Below are 17,217 nucleotides of genomic sequence, written 5' to 3' on the forward strand. Positions count from 1 at the left end.
ATGAAAAAATTGAGTGCAGTAGTCATATTGTTTGTTGGAAAGAGAATTGCTATTTTCTCGTAGATCCAAAACATAAAAACGGTTTTGCAGGTTTATGGTGTATAATTTATTTTTTTGAGCTTTTCATCATGTTGTAAAAACATACGTGGAGTGTTGCTTTGATTCTTTCAAACATGTTTCAGAAATCCTTTAATCCCCATGTCAACCGTTCAACTGTGCAGAACACAAGACGCTCCTCCTTGGAGCTGCAGTTTCCAAACCCTGCAGCCTCTTTCCCCTCCCCCCACCGTACGGCTCACCTCCTTCAGACTAGCTAGGAGCAATTAGCGAACAACAGTGGGAATTGCACATCAGCTGAGCTGGTTATAGGAGCTACTTCTCAGTGAAACACTGTTTAAAAACGTTGTTTAAGGGTTAATAGAGTAGCCATGTTGTGATGATTGCAGAAGGCGGAGTTTCTTCAAGAGACAGAGGTCCAATTTCAAATCTTTAGATATCAAAGTCAAATTTCTTTTAAGTCATATTTTAGATATACAGCATTTTTATAACAACTGAAGAAAACACAGTTACTTGGTGGTGCTGTGTGTTTTTCAGTGGGGATGGTGAGTCAAGAGTGTCATCATTGACCTGTCTTGTGTGTTCCCTGGGTGTGGTGTGGTGTGTTCGGCGCCATCACCAGTGAAGGATGTCTGTCATACGCAGCATTTTAGACAAAAAAAAAACAACAACAAAAAACTGCCTTTCCTTCCCATTTAAACAGAGCACCTGCTACCTGTTATATGTTTACTGTGTTTCTTACATGGCCTTCAAAGGGTGACAAAGTCTTCATCTTGTAACCAATTGAATACAAAGTTGTGCTTACATAAAAAAAAAAAGAAAAAAGCTCAAAGGGTTGAAACTGTTTTGCAAGTCCCTGTAAAACCTTTGTCTTGTCATTGACTTGCATCAGATCATTTAGATCTTCCCCCTCCGTTCCTTTGCATGCAGAAAATAATCACTCTTAAACAGTCTACAAGTGATACACTAGCTCTCAACCCCCCCAGGCCCGGCTCCCTCCATTTACCCCCAATCTTCATTACGGAGGTATCTCCTGCTTAAAGACAAAGTGCACAACAGGGGCCCCTTGTTGGAGCCATTTCAAGGGCGTCTTAAGATCCTGGTGTTCAGCAAAGCCTGTTGTCTTTGAAACATAAGCCTCCAAAAGTTCTCGGAGATCCCCTCACTCTCTAAGGGGGCGGAGAAAGCATCCTGAAATAGCTCCGGTGTTGGGACACCTGTGCTCAAGTGTCTGTTGTGTGGGACAATGTGCTCATGTTAAGGAGATTATCTCCTTGATATTTATAGACACTTTATACCACAGGTGTCAAACTCCAGTCCTGGAGGGTCGCTGTCCTGCAGTTTTTAAATGTGCCACAGGTACAAAACACTGGAATGAAACGGCTTAATTACCTCCTCCTGGTGTAGACCAGTTCTCCAGAGCCTTAATGACTTAATTATTCTATTCAGGTATGATGCAGCAGAGGCTCATCTAAAAGTTGCAGGACAGTGGCCCTCCAGGACTGGAGTTTGACACTGTTGCTTTATACCGACGGAGGAAAGCACTAAAAGTGTTTCATAGGCAGCGGAAAGGTAGTTTTTGCACTTAAGACAAGAATTAGTCAATTTTCTGAAGAAAAAGAAAAAGTTTCATGCTGAACCATTGAGGTCTAATAATGACTAAATATTAAGTATCCACTTGAGGTAACCATAAAATCAGAATCACTTCAGACGTCTTTATGTAACTGAGCCTGTCGTCTCTCTGCATGTAATAAAAGAACGACTACAGAGTTCAGCCTTTACAGAAATTTCAGACAGCTGCCGTTGTTCTCCGAGAGTCTGACATATTCTCATGTCTTGGTGCTTTCACACTCCTCTGGCTGAAAAGGCATTATCCTTGGCTTTGACATCTTATTTTCACTCACATTACGACACAGGCGCTAAAAGCAGGTGGTATAAAATATAGAACTGGGTCGGACCACGGTGTTCCTGGTGGCAGGTAGATCAATGTCAGGTTCCGCCAGAAATAAAATGCATAAACATAAAAGTACCGATCCAATAAGGCCATTCCAACATCACCTAAAGCTAAAAAAAATACTTTATGCACATACTGCCCAATGAAGTGGCTGTGGTAAAAATGAATAAGATGTCTGCATAGAAAGTTTTCAGATACATAAACATCACTCCTTCAGGTAACACTTTATTTGACGTGTTGTGAATAAGACTGTCATGACTCCGTCATAAACATGATATAACATCTAGCATGAACATGAGTACGTCCTCATGAATATTTATGACTGTTGTCATAAAGTGTCATTCGGTGAATCATGACACTTTTAACACAAAGTTGACATTATTCAAAATGTCTTTGTTATGACAACTTGACATTAACCAAGAAATCATGATCTGACATAAATTTGTTCTAAAAGTATTACTGATTAAACTTTAGCTTTAATAACAGAAAACTTTAAAGTTTAATCAGTAATACTTTTATTACTGTTTGAACCCTGCAATAGACCTGCAGTGTTCAAACTTTTACTACACAAACCAACATTGTCAAGTTCTAGAGAGCATTAAGAATTTCAGATTGCTCTGGAGTTGGACACGCTGTGTGTAGACACTTACGCCTGAGACGGCCAAGCGCGTTTGACAAATCCGGCATGTTTCGTGACAGACATGCCCAAGGGAAAAAATAGGAACCGTTCTGTGGTTTGTTCAGTCTTCTCGTTTTCTACCGAAAGTCTTGCCCTTTTAGTCATCAGTCAAGCTTAAAATGGTCCATCCTGCAGATCTTTTTCATTCATTTGTGGTGTTGAAGTTTAAACACTCGTCTATCTCTTCTCAGGACAATGAAGGCAGCAAAGGCTGCTCTGGCTACCCCTACCGGACTAACTCTACCTCTCCCACCAAGCCGGAGGAGTGTTCCAGGGATCGAGGGGAGTCGGTGATCGGCCTCGCCTTCGGGACTCCCGAGCGGCGTAAAGGAAGTCTGGCAGACGTGGTTGACACACTGAAACAGAAGAAGCTCGTGGAGCTGACCAAGTCGGAGCAAGACGGTGAGAGAAAGTCTTCAGCTTGTCGAAAATGTGTGTGCTTGGTTTTTCATCTGTGTATTCAGGGAACATAGGAGACAGCTCCCTCTTTTTAGTGTTTCATTTCTTTCTGCTCAGACCTGGATACTCACACTGTGGCAAGTCTTTGAATCGACAACCTCACTTGTTGTCTTGCTTTGGACGATGGCTTTTCAAAGTCCGAGAGAAACACTTCTTAGGATGTGTGTGAAGATTTATTGGCCTAGATGTTTTACAGTCTAAACCTATCAATAACTAGATCCAGTTGGACTAAAAGGAAGTACAATTTTAATCCCAAGATTTTTGGCACCAAGACATTGTAGTTTTTGTCTTTCCCAGGTTGTGAAATAATTAAAACCAGACCTAAAAAAGTGTCAAAAACACAAAGCAGATTTCACTCGTTTTCCACAAGACTTCTGGAACCTTTGGACTAAAGTAGAAATGTTTGTCTACAGTTCACTCAGAAGATCATCCTGAATATCTGCTCACACCAGCAGTGAAACACGGTGGTGGAGGTGTGATGATTGGGAGTTGTACCCATGATAAGTGGGCTGAATATCTCCACCATTATGTGAGAGAAATTGATGAAGTCATAGAAAAAAAAGCCACTTCAAGTTATTACTGCAAAGGGTATTTCTATAGACTACAGACTCATTGGGTATCATGACTATTATGAACAAATTCACGAGTAGCAACATAATCACATTTGTTAAAATGTATAAAAATTCTAAAAGGACTATTGAAGGTTTAAGTTGGTTCACTGACAATTACGCAATCAGCATACATGTAGATATTAGTAGTTGTGGTAATAATGAAACTGACAGCTTTGACAACTTTTGTTCTTTATTAAAAAATGAAGTCACAAAGGAATGCACAATAAGCATCGAGACTCATGTGTTTTAACTTGATAGGGAAGAATATTTGCAGGAAGGTTTGTAGGAAGTTCTTACTCAGGAAGTTCTGACAAGGTAGAAACTTGGCAAAAAGCTTCAGGCAAAATGCCTTGTGTTATTTTGACAGTCTTGTCAAGTGGAAGGCTCTGGCTCAAAATATTATACAAAAACAACTCAGAAATTAGAAAAAAATTAAATAAAATAAACAGAGCGGGTCATTTTGAAAATCACCAAAGCCTTGATAGTTAGCTTACTTAGCATTAGCCGCTGTGAAGCTAGAGGCAGAAAACTACTTCTGTTGTTTCCTGCTGTGTGTAGTAAAAACTAAAACTTCATAAATCTATTACTTTTGCATGGTGTAAATTTTTCTAAGAAATTCGAAAAGAAACAAGTAGAGCAGGGCATTAAAAAAAAAAAAGACCAACATCTGAGTAAAAGTTAGCTTACTTAGCGTTAGCCGACAAAGCCTTCATATTAAACTTTGAATTTCCATAATGTGGCTATGACATTGATTTTTAAACTATAATTATTAAAACCATTTATTGTTGTATCCCTTCACATTTTGTGTTGGCTTAATTTTTATTCAACAAATAATGATTTGGTAAGCTTATAATTTTTTCATAATTTTTTTCCATTTCATGTAAGTATTTTATTATAATTATTACTTGATACATAAAACTACAGCTGAAAATGCATATTTTCTGTTTATCATGACTGAAACATCACAAAGTTACATTGTCTTTTTGGATTAAAATCCTTTCACATAGTTACATCGTAGTTTAAATTTATATGGGCAAAGTCCTTTTATTCAATTATCTCCATATATGGATTTCCTTTACAGTAAATGTTGGGTCAGTAAAAGGTCAAAGTAATCTGCACTCATCAGTCATGTCTGTTGTTAATTTTTGTTTGGACAATCACTAAGCAAATGGAAATATACAAATAAAGTTTAAATGTTTAATTATGACTCTCAAGTCTTAAGTATTTTGACTGCAAAATATAGTCACTGATATAATACTGGGGGAAATTAGTGACAGTTACAGTAGGACTTTTTCACAATAACAACAGCTAAAACTGTCTGAACAAATCCTTCGATTAAATTACTTTAATGCCTCGTATTTCATAGACGAGGTGTTTTCTATCTTCTCCCCCCTGTTGCTTACAGAGTGAGACCAACCATGTCGTCCATGCTTATTTTGTTTTCCCTTTCCTCTTCAGAAGATCTTTGAACATCTTAAATTACAAGTGGCTTATCCCTCGACTGTCAGATCACAGTTTCAGTCAGTGAAAACACAGGTTTCCCTTTCTCTCCGAGGCCTCCCAGCATGCCTCGGCTCGCCCTTTCCCTCCCCAAAGCGAGCCAGATCTAAACCCGTCAAACACCCCTCTTTACTGTTATGTGCAGATAGTAATCGTGATGATATCACAGGAGCTCTTGATCTCCCTCATTTAGAGGTTTTACTGTGTTATTGATACAGTAAAGTTGGCTGGAACGGGACAGCCAGAGGCGAAGTACAGTGAATGGTGCCTTGAGTTGAAAGGCAGGTAGCTGTGTTTCTTATCTACCTCACAGGAACCTGCTTAAAAGGAAATGGTGTGTGTCTGTTGGGGGGTTCAAAAGGTGTTTAGACATTTCCCTCCTCTAATCTAAAGTGATATAAGTTAGAAGATGAGACTGCTTTGTTTTAATAAGCGCCAAGACAAACATTTCTTCACGTCTTCTCCTTAATAATTTACTTAGTTATTAAGTAGCATGAAGCAGCTTTTAGCCCGATAATTAATGTAATTAAAACAGGATGGAGCATGGAAGAACGCCTTCCTCACTTGTTGCTTCTCAATGCCTGCCAGCTAGTTTAAAGTAGGCCACTGCTACACTTTTACCTCAGTAGGAGGAAAAATTTTAAAAATACTTTCCAGTCATGAAAGACAAGGATGCTCACTGTGAGGAAACTAAAAGAGCACTCTGAGAATCGACACTAAGGTAACACTGTGTTAAAACAACAGCTGGGAAACTGCTAGCAGAAGGACTGCTACGCAGCTAAGTCCTGGCTAGCTAGCTGAACAGTTAGCCCGACTTACTGCCCCGCTAATATCAGCTTATAAAAGTTTAGCTGTTTTTATTAAAGGGATAGTTGAGTAGATAAGTTACCTGCAGCAGATAAACCTCTTGGTGTTTTCATTTAAAATTAATCAAAATTCACTATAACCCGAGGCTGAAGCTAGCAGCTATCCGGAGGCTAAAATCAAACCGGAATGCTTTATATGACTCTCTGTTTGACACTGGAAGCTCTTTGGTGGCACACCACTTCCTCTTCCTGTGTAAATGATCATCCACTTCTCTCTTCAGCAGCTATCAAACAAAAGGTGATGATAGTTTAAATGTTAATAAGCAAGCACTTCCATAAATCACGCTGACCTGTTTGAGATTGAACTTGTTTTAGGATGGAGGAAGTCCACTTTGATCTCAGCTCCGCTTTGACTATTAGTTTCAGCCTCCAGGACCAACAAATCTGGATTTACAGTGCATACAGACCTCAAGAGAGTTATTTGCTACTACTGAATTTAGAAGGTGTGCTACAGCATTTTATCTGAACTTATGTACTAAAAATAGTATGTTAATTTTAAGGACATCAATATAGAGGTAATAATAAATATATTAGTATTTGAGCAGTAGTAGAAATAATTTCCTTGGTATGTTTAGATTATGTCAATTTTTGTTTGACTTTGGGATTTTTACCTCCAGTTTAATATTCCATGATCTCCTACAGATCTATTTCCACTTCTGTGGAATCAGCCAATCAGCTCATGTTTGGTTTCTAAGGACTCTGATGATCAGCAGGTCAATTTACAAAAAATGTCATTTTCCCCCTCGCTCCATTCTTTTCCTTCAATCAATCAAATCAAATTTTATTTGTGTAGCACATTTCAGCAGCAAGGCATTTCAAAGTGCTTTACATCAAATCAGACACAGAAACACAATGCAACATAGAATCAATAATCAAAACACGACAATGAGTCAAGTTCCATCAGTAGATTTGTAATTGATTACGTTTCAAATACAATCCTAAACAGGTGGGTTTTTAGTCGAGTTTGCATCCATATCCAATGTTTACCTGTTTCACTCCTACTGTGTTATATGGAACAACATTCCTGTTGCTATTTTTATTCCCACTCAGGCTCACAATCACACAGTTTAAAACCATGTAAACAGCCTTTCAAAGGGCTCCGTACAACTCTTTCCTCTTTCACAGAATTTCGCTCAGGGACTCCGCCGTCCCTCACGGATTTTTGTGTAATTCTATGGTATCTGTTACTGTCTAGAATTTACAGAGTTTCCTTCAACGAATCACAGAACTTCCAAAATTTCTACTTGACGAATAACTTGACCAACTACCAGCTCGCAATTTGAGGGACAAAAATTTTGCATGAATGGGGAAAATCTTGTGATGTACAATTTTTGTCAAAGATCAATCAGCAATTTTGTTTAAATTGTTTATGTCATACAGTCCTACCTGCACGGCAGCATTGTGTTAGTCTTTTCATTTGCTAATTAGCATATCTTCTGCCGCAGAGTAAGAGATCTTGAATGTTTCGGTGAAATCACACAGGAGAAGCGTGTGCGATGCCGCCTCACCGTACGGTGTCGGCCTGTGTGAACGGGGCCTCCTAAAATGTTCCCATAAATTGCTGTGATCCTTGAAGGCGCATCGTTCAGCTGTTTGCCGTGGAAATGCGTTCCACTCTGGATTCGCTTTGTACGGATTGACGGGCACCCCTGCTTCTGTTTTTCTTTTTTTTTTCTCACCTAATGAGCTTCGCCAAAATGAAGCGAGTCGATCCATCGATGCGTGAGGTTGAATGCTTCATTGAGTGAGCTCTCCTTCTGCGGCTTTCACAACTGATGAGGATTAAAGCATCAGACCTTTTTTTTTTCTATTTCCTCTGTTTCTGATTTTTTTCTCTCTCTCTCTTTTATTGAATGTTTGAGTAGGCTACTGCTTCTTCATTTAATTGCACCTTTCTCTGTCTGCCATGTTTTTTTTATTCTTCCCATCTTCACCTGATGAGAGACTTTCTTCTCTTGTCTTCAGCCCTTCAATCGTCAGCAGCTTTTTTACTTTATGGAATTTTTCCTCCCGCACGCCGACCTTGCTCCCATCCTAAATCAAAGCTCTTCACGATTCACGATCTGCCGGATTTGTTTTTAATTTGTTGAAAACGCACAGGAGCGCAAGGTCGCCCCGGTGAATAGGGACCATCCTTGATAGGATGGTCCCTATTCACCATTAAGGACCATTAAAGATGAGTTTTCGTAAATGATCTTCCTCTGACGCCTCAGAGGTTAGAAACGCGTTTAGTATCTGAACAGTGACGCCCCCCCAACGGAGCTCTTGTGACTCTTTCCTCGACCTGGACTTGCTCTGGTTCTGTTTACCGTACGATCAGATAGAATGGACTCTATTAGGGAGCATGGCTGATCTCAGTGCGCTCCGCAGCCCGCAGCAAAAGCAGCAGAACATGTCGCTTGACCCCATGTCGCCACGCTGCAAGCAGCCCCGCTACTCAGAGGAACCCTAAGTGCCCGTGACAGTTCTAATAAATACACATGGCCTCGCTGTAAGATGTAACAGATTTATTTATTTTTTCCCTCTCCCTCTTTTTCTTGGTACAAGAGCAGCTTCAGCCTTTCAAAGCTTTATCAAGAACTCTTCAAGACAGTGTCAGGTGGTTGTGTTACCACACAGCTGGTTGCTGAAAATGCCTCCTTTTTCACCTGGACTTTCACAACACGCGAGCCAAAAGAGGAGCTTTTCTCGACAATATTGTATTTATGTCGAGTCGCGGCTGCGTTGCCCTGAAGGTTTGGACACAAAGGCGCGCCGAGCACAAAAGCCTTTCTCTGCGCTGCTAAAGCACTTAGCACATGTTAGGCTGTTAGGTTGTGTTTTTTTGTCTTTTGAATGAAGAATGTTCGAAGGCCGGCACGCAGAGAAGAGGGAGAAAAAGTAAAACAGAAAGGCGTACGGAGGGAACAAAAATGCATTTTTCCCTTAAGCATGCAATTGTGCAAATTGAAATTATGAAAACAAAATTTGCTTCATTAAAAAAACTAAAGTTTTTGCGCTAGGACGAGGAGGTTTTTCGGCCGTATTGAGATTGACGTCATTTGTAAAACTACAAATGGCAGTAATTCTACAAATTACTACAATAATTGGCTGACTATGCCAACTCAGTCAGCCATCTAATGGGCCTAGCACAGCTCTGGCGCCTGGCGGACACTTAAAATCACACTAATCCCTGTTTTTCACATCACACGAGTCACTAGGTCAACAGCCAGATTGATCTGAAAGATGAGGAAGAAAACAACAGGAGGATGAAGGCTTGTTTTGGTTTGGATTGTGTCGCACAATGTTCAGCTGGTTCCACCAGAGCTCCCACAGCGTCACACAGGTCATAAAAAGAGGTGTGAATCCATAACTCTTCTGTAAAATCTCCAATTTCAGTTTCTCTAAACCATCACTTTCATAGCTGCTCCCAAGTAGGCGGGGCTTGTTGCTCCAACGCCTGAATAAGACACAGACGTCTCCTCTGATTGGCTGATAAAGGATGAGCGCTAGCACCATGGCTGAAATATGAATATATCTCATGTAACTGTTTATCACTGCCATTATTTTTATGACTTCTTGTGTGAACAAGCTTATTCATGTGTGATTTTAATTTCATTTCTTAGTGGAAACACCACAACTGTGTTTTTTTTTTTTTGGACTTTATTAGAACACAGACAAAAATTTGTAATGGAAACGCAGCTGCTAATGTAAGAAGCTGAAGAGAGTGTGAAACACAATGAAGAAAAAGAAGCCAAACAATAATCTGTCGTCATAAGTTTCCTGTAGGTTCTGTTTCATGTAAAAGCAGAACGAAGCTCTCTGGGATTCCAGCCGACTAACTTCAAACCCGTTGAAGTGTGCAATCAGGCTCCCCTTCCCGCGTTTGATGAGCGAATTATGATTATCTGCATTGTTGCTCCTCAATAGAGCCGACCTGCTGCTAACGGGGGCCTGGCACGGGTAGCGTGCCCCTATGCCAACTTAGTCAGCCATCTAATGGGCCTAACGCAGCTCCGGCGCCTGGCAGACACTTAAAATCACACTAATCCCTGCTTAAAAGCGGAGCGGGGCTGAATCACTCCACAGTTTGTTTCATTTGCAAACGAGACGGGGCTCAACTGCAGCTGCGCTGAGGTAACCGGGAGACTTATTTCTGAGCTCGGCCAAATATCTGCAGAAGTATTCCCGCCCATTGAATTTCTTTTACATTTGATCCTGTTACCGCCACAAACTTCAACACATTTTATTGGGATTTTATTTTTATTGAGCCTGCTTTAATCTGATTAAGTCCAGGACAACCAATTACATTCAGAAGTCACCTAATCAGTAAGTAGAGTCTTCTTCTATGTGATTTAAACTCAGTATTAATCTGCCGGGTCTTTGAAGGATTCAGAGGTTTGTTAAAGAACATTAGTGAACAAAACTGAATAACAAAGACCAAGGAAAACAGCCGACAGGTCAGGGAGAAAGTTATTAGGCAGTGGTGGGCACTGCTAGCTAAAACGTTAGCTGCAATAACCCTAAAGCACAAATCATAAACATTAGTTGCTGTTGAAATGCTATACCAACATGGTGCTTAGTGGAAACTAATTGTAAAATGCAGAAATGTTGACATACAATATCGGCAAAAAGAAAAAATATCCTGAGACGCTATAGCATCATGAAGCCTATTGGAAGGTAATGCTAATGCGCTAATGTCAGACATGTTGACACACATCGACAAAAAATAAATGCTGAAATGGTTTAACCAACATGGTACTTAGTGGAAACTAATGCTAAAGCGTTAACTCTAGATATATTGACACGCAACACTGGCAAAAAGGAAAAAATGCTAAAACGCGACAATACCTACATGTTACTTAGTGGAAGCTAATGCTAAAGTGCTAATTTCAGACATATTGAAACGCACCGTGTCACAAGGACAGGGTGAGGAGGCTTTCAAAACAATTCATGCATGTGAATTTTGGTGGCAGTTTGAACAAAGAGGTAAAAGCAAATTTTTTTAAAGTTACATACTGCAACTTTAAGACATGGATCAGACGTACGCTAGTGTTGATCCATCACGTAAACTCCCTACGAATCCCATGAGCGTTTGCGGTTGCGATGCTGATCTTTTGCAAACTATATGTTGCCAGGGCACTATTGTCTACGTCATACAAGGAGGCTTTTTTTTTTCCTTTCTATTTGACAGAAATCCAACAACAACATTTCTGTTTATTCCACACAAAAGCATTGAACCTTGACTAAAAGGAATGTGGTGTCGTTTCGTGCCAGACAAACACACTCTCTACTAAGTTGGATGCCTAAACAGAAGAGCAGGCGTCATTTCTGAAATCGTATTTATTTCACTGCATTCAAGGCTGATTCATACGCCCCTTTATTTGTTGAATATTTAATAGTTTGAAAATACAAAAAACAAGAAACACACACACACACACACCACTTCTCGCTCATTCCATCAAGGCCCCAAAACATTTGCGAGGCGCCCCTCCCACCATATGGAAACAGGCATCCAGTCTGGGATTAGTGGTTATCATGACGGCGCTTTCAGGATCGAACAAACCAAACTCTTCTTCATAAGTCATCATGACTGTCTCGATGGAATCATTCGTGCGGGAGCTCTAACTTGCGACGCCTTATAATTAAGCTTTAAGTATAAAACTCCTGTTATCTGTTCGGCCCAGATGAGTCCGACGTCGACCTAAAATAAGCCGTGAGATTCTGGCTCGGTTTGTCCGTCGTCCACGTTTGTTCGGGTTTGCGATTTTGAAGGCGCCCTGATGGGAAGAGTAGATTAAAATAACACGTTTAAGATGAGGTGGTAATTTAAATAAAACAGTGCTTGTTTGTGTCGCAGCTTTCAGTCAGTTCAGGGTTTCCCCCAGAAAACCATCTAACCCCGGTGGTCAGGATGCCGAGGCCGTCCACCGTGTTTTTGTATTAGGAATAAATCTGCTCCTCCAGTGAAACGCTCAGTGCAACAGAAACTCTTGCAATCCGGCTTTCGTTTTCATTTTTCCTGAAAACATAAACAAGAAAGACTTAGCCTGGCGGTGGGGCTAGTAAAGCATGGCGGGCCGCCAGGCCTATAATACGCTGGGGGAAACCCTGCAGTTGTAATAAAACCACCATCCTGAGTGAAAATAATGCAAACAATGATGGGTTTTTTTCTTCCTACTAAGATTTTCAAAACCAACCGTGAATGGCGTATTTAGAATACAGTTAGTTAAAGTTTTTAAAAATTCCCTCCTGTTTTTTGAGAGTAGATGCTAATGTGACCTAAATACAACTTAATCTTCAAATACATGTTTTTTACTCCTGTAGAGTAACATTACACTGGAAGTTTTCCAAAAAATGGACCTTTATGCAATGAGGGAAATAATGTTTTTTTTTTCTTTTTTCTTTTACAAAATCATCTTTAGCTTAATTATTGCTATCCCTCTAGCAATCTACTAAATAAACAAATGTAAATGTAACTGAAGTATTTGTTTTGCTATTATTTAAACATAGCCTTTATTTTCTGATTGGTAATTTATGAGCATTTATTCTCCTCCAGGATTTAATAATGAGTTTTTACATTGACCTATTTTTATTTAAAATGCATAGGAAAAGAAACAGGCCCACAGCACCACAGAACCTCTGCCGTACTTATTTGTTTTGGTTTCCACACATTTACTATTTGCTTCATACCAGATGCAGTGTAACGGTTCCGATGAGGTTTTCTTAAATGGAAGGTTCTTTTGTCTTTCCCATTTTGAAGCGTCAGTCAGAGGAATGGGCCTCTGTGTCAGGTGATATTTATGTCTTAGGGAAACAAGAGGTCACTACTAATAAAAAGACGACTCACACTGAAAACATAAATGTCAACAGTGTTCCCGTTGCTTTTGTTTTGTAAGTCTTGCTAGGGATGCCTAGTGACATTCTTTTTGTTTTCCTCCTAACTAAGGAAATCAACTTTGGATACATTTAACAATGTAGTATTATGTTACAGATTCCAAAGTAATACCTTAATTTTAAAGCTGCAGACAGTAACTTTTATAAAAATGTGTTTTTTAGTATATTTGGTAATGCTGTCAGTATATCACAGTTAATGTGTGAAGAAATGCGGAGGAGCCATCCTCCGCCTCCTAGTGGTCCCACTGCTCAAATGCATCGCTCCCAGTCAGAAACAACCAATCACAACCAGGAGGAGGGTCTTATTGCTACCAATCAAGCTCTTGGTGGAAGCTAATGGTAGAGCACTAATGTCAGACAAGTTGACACACAACATCTGCAAAAATAAAATAAAAAAACACTAAGGTGCTCTGGCATCATGAAGCCTAGTGGAAGCTAATGCTAAAGCGCTAATTTCAGACATATTGAAACACGCCGTGTGCCGCAAGGACAACGTGAGGAGGCTTTCAGAACAATTTGTTTATGTGAATTTTGTACGTTTTCAATTGGCACCTCTGGTTGTTTCTTCGTGTGGGATATTCTTCTTTTACCTCACTCATTTCTTTGCTGTGTTCTTGCCATTTCAGTAGTTACTTGTAAAATTGTCAGGAGAGGAAACAGGAGCATCACTATGGATGTCAAGCTACTTGAAGAAGTCTTCAAAACTCCAACGGTTTTATAAAAAGCGAAGGCTTTTTACACAGATTCTTTTACATTTTTGAGAGAAAGAGAGGCCCCTTAAACTTGGGTATAATCGGGATCAGCAAGTCAGGCTGTTCAAAGACCGTTGACCGGTCAGAAAACTGCAATCGTTGCACTAGTCAAGAATGGTAAAAATTTGACCAACAAACTAGGAAACAATTGATTACCCCCTAAAATCGTCTGTTTTTCTTTTAATACAGCAACAGCCTGAAGCCCTTTTTGGTTTTGAATCTTTATTTATATAAAGATTTTATAAACATTTAATTTATCGTTGAGCAAGTAGAAAAAAAAAAAAAAAAAATTCACAATAAACAAAACAAAAAATCACAATACCCAACTTTTGGCCCCCTGTGCATAAAGTCTGTAGACCAGTGGTGTAAGACTGTGCAGTTCAGAGGAGCCTGGTCTGTCTGGAGAGGAGGCCGGTTCCAAAGCGGGGCACCCGTTCACCCATATTACGCCTCCTCCAGCTGGACGACGGGGTCAGAGCGAGGCCAGGCTTACCTCTGACCGTATTTTTCTGACACAATCAAGACCTTCGGCCAGGTCTCGCTTTGTCCTTCCAGTCTGCCCAGAGCTCGTTTCAACATGTCTGACGCCACTCCGGCCGTGGTGCACGTTGTACGACCTCCTTAGTACGGTATCGGATGAGGATATCCAAAGGGAACTCCTGCGTCCCCAATGCTGGGGGAAAAAAAATTGTACAAAATCTAGAAAAGTATTCACACTGCTAGAACCTGTCAAGATTTATCCTGGTTACGAATCAAACAGGCTGTTTGATTTGCGGTGCCTGTAACCCATCGTGATTTCAGGTGACAGACCAAGAGAAACCAGCAGGTAATTGTGAGGAGGAAAGAAAAGTGATACATGATTTTCAAATTCTTTTTGAAAACAAACTTCTCCATCGTGTGGCATGTGTGTGTATTAAGCCCCCTTTAGCTAGCTGAGCTGCAGAGCAGACATAAAACTTGTTATTCCATTACAAATATTTGCAATTATTATTTTTTTAACTAGTGTTACTTGCTAGCTAGCTAGATATAAGCAGCTAGCTTGCACTTAGCTAAATGTACAAGCTAGCTGATTTAAGTAGAAGCATCTAGGTCAGGGGTGGGCAATTAATTTCTTCAGGGGGCCGCATGAAAAATCTGAAATATGTTGGAGGGCCGATCCAGCAATGACTCAAATTTAATCTTGACTCATTATTCATTTTCTCATACCTCTTGTTGTAATAAAATATTTAAATCATATTCTTTTGTTAAGAAGAATATTCAGTAAATATTAATAAAAATTAATTTGTGGTTTGGCTGAAGTGAGAATTAATACTGTCAAATTAATAGTTTAAAAAAATATCACATGTGAATTTATTTTTAACTTTTTAATCTCTCCACAATTGAAATGGTGTGTGTTATATTAATCAACTGATCAACTGCATATATGAGCAATAAATGGTTTTAAGTGTTGGAAAAAGCCTGACGAACCTGCAGTGCTGCAACTTGAAGGACTAACACAAAAGTACCTCCAATCAGATGCAAATGAATGGGAAAACAAGTACCACAAAGTACTTTAAATATAGCAGAAACTTAAAGAGGTACACACACAAAACTAATATCACTTTAGGTAACATTAAAATAACTCATTACAAAATGTAATTACAAAATGAAACTGTAATGACTTGAAAACTTGTAAGAACCAAAACTGAAATACTACAAGGAATAGACAGCTTCAAGTATCTTTGTCCTGGATTCTCTTTAATAAACCAACTTTTTTTCCTGTGAGATTTGGACACCCATCTGTTGTCACGCCCACCAGTTTGTCCCAGTTCAGACCCAAGCTTTCCAGACACGCATTTACCTCTACTAAGAGCTCACTCCCTGTTGTTGTCCCTTTCATTGACCGCATGCCTGCCAGCTCCTCCGTGATGCTAAATTCTGCATTGATCCCGCACGAAGATGAGCAGCTGGGCAGTGTCCCGTATGTCACAGCTCTCATCCAAAGCCAGGGAAAAATACCGGTACTCAAAATCATTCACGCTGTCTTTCAGTTGCAGCACCAGGTTCGTCGCGATGTCCTCAATCCTTCTCGTTACGTTTGCGGCGGAGAGGAGATGTTCTCAAAAGCGTCTTTATTCTCAGGACATATTAGCACTGCTTAATATACTCTCCGTCAGAGAAAGGTTTGCTCTTCCTAGCAATCTTGTGGGATATGACAAAACTTGCCTTGACTGCAGCTCCTCTAGATGCCAGGCGTTTTGTAAAAAGTGTTTGTTGAGCTTGCAACTTGGCTACGAGTACAGACGACTCAGTGACGTGCTCTTTCTCTGAAAAGTTCTTGTATCTCTTTCTCGTGTTTGGTCACATAGTGACGGTGGATATTATATTCCTTTAACACAGCCACCTGCGCACCACAAACTAAACACACGGCCTTGACTTCAATAAAGAAATATTTCGCTGTCCATGCCTTGTTAAAAATGCAGAATTCGGAATCAACTTTTCTTTTTTTACCGTGAGATGACATTTTGTGGGGATCGTGTATTCGGCTGCTAGCATCACCTGTTGCTGTGCGTTAGCATTTACGTACGTGCATTCATAAACGGTGCGTCAAGCCCTTTCAAAATAAAAGACAGCTGTGTCGCATGCACACGAAAATACGGTGTTTTGTTTTGACTGGGGGGACGCGGGCCGGACAGGCATGCCCAACGGGCCATATCTGGCCCGCGGGCCTTAAAATGCCCAGGTCTGATCTAGGTGAACTGCAAAACAAACCCAACATTTGTTTTTGCTTAGAATAATAAATTTTTTTAAGTTATGTTATGAGCTAAATAGATATAAGCAGCTTGCTTGTACCTAGCCAACTGTTAGCCTGCTAGCTGTGTTTGCAGATTAAATCATCTGCTGATTTTCTTTGCCTGGCTAAGCTCCAGGAGAAACTCCAGTTCGTGACCTAACGTGGAAGCTCTGCAAGCACCTTGAGCTTTGCGTTCCCTCTGTATGCCCAATGTGTGTGTGCGGGCGTGTGGGTGCGTGCGTGTGTGTGTGTGTATGTGACAGGGAGTTGTGATGACAGCTTAACAGCAAGCACAGTCAACCCCAAGAGCTAATCTCATTGGGTAATTGACAAAGCCTTGGCTGTGGCACCATGTTTGCCTTCTTCTACAGGATTGGCAGCGTGAGCTGTGATTGTTTGCAGGAAGAGCTTTTCCCAGTGTGTGTTGTTCATGGACGTTTGTATGATAAAGCTTCCGAAATTAGCCCTTACCTGGGAGATTTATGAGGGGAAAAAAACAGATTTGGAGTTCGAGCAGAGATTCCAGATATCTTGGAGTGCGCAGCTCTCTACCTCTCTGCTAACTGCCACTCTCTCTCTCTCTCTCTCTCTCTCTCTCTCCTCCCCGGACTCGTTGGAAGTTGCTTTCAATCTATCACGTTGTAATTGATAGGACTTTCCTAGCTAATGATCACCCACAGCCTGCGGGTC

The 17,217-nt window shown here is 40.4% G+C and overlaps 1 protein-coding gene across 4 annotated transcripts in view; it reads left to right on the forward strand.

The window, feature by feature from the left end:
* The window catches only part of LOC122835349 (transcription factor SOX-6-like), a 143,918-nt gene that overhangs the window by 51,467 nt on the left and 75,234 nt on the right, over positions 1–17,217 (forward strand). For 3 of the 4 annotated variants that reach the window (XM_044124351.1, XM_044124352.1, XM_044124353.1), the window contains one exon: positions 2,882–3,092. In XM_044124351.1, the coding sequence (XP_043980286.1) occupies positions 2,882–3,092 (211 nt within the window). Of the gene's footprint in view, positions 1–2,551; positions 2,746–2,881; positions 3,093–17,217 lie in introns of those variants that run through there. The other variant, XM_044124354.1, reaches the window with a different exon arrangement.

The sequence above is a fragment of the Gambusia affinis genome, linkage group LG08 (assembly GCF_019740435.1).
Source record: "Gambusia affinis linkage group LG08, SWU_Gaff_1.0, whole genome shotgun sequence".
Classification (NCBI taxonomy): domain Eukaryota; kingdom Metazoa; phylum Chordata; class Actinopteri; order Cyprinodontiformes; family Poeciliidae; genus Gambusia; species Gambusia affinis.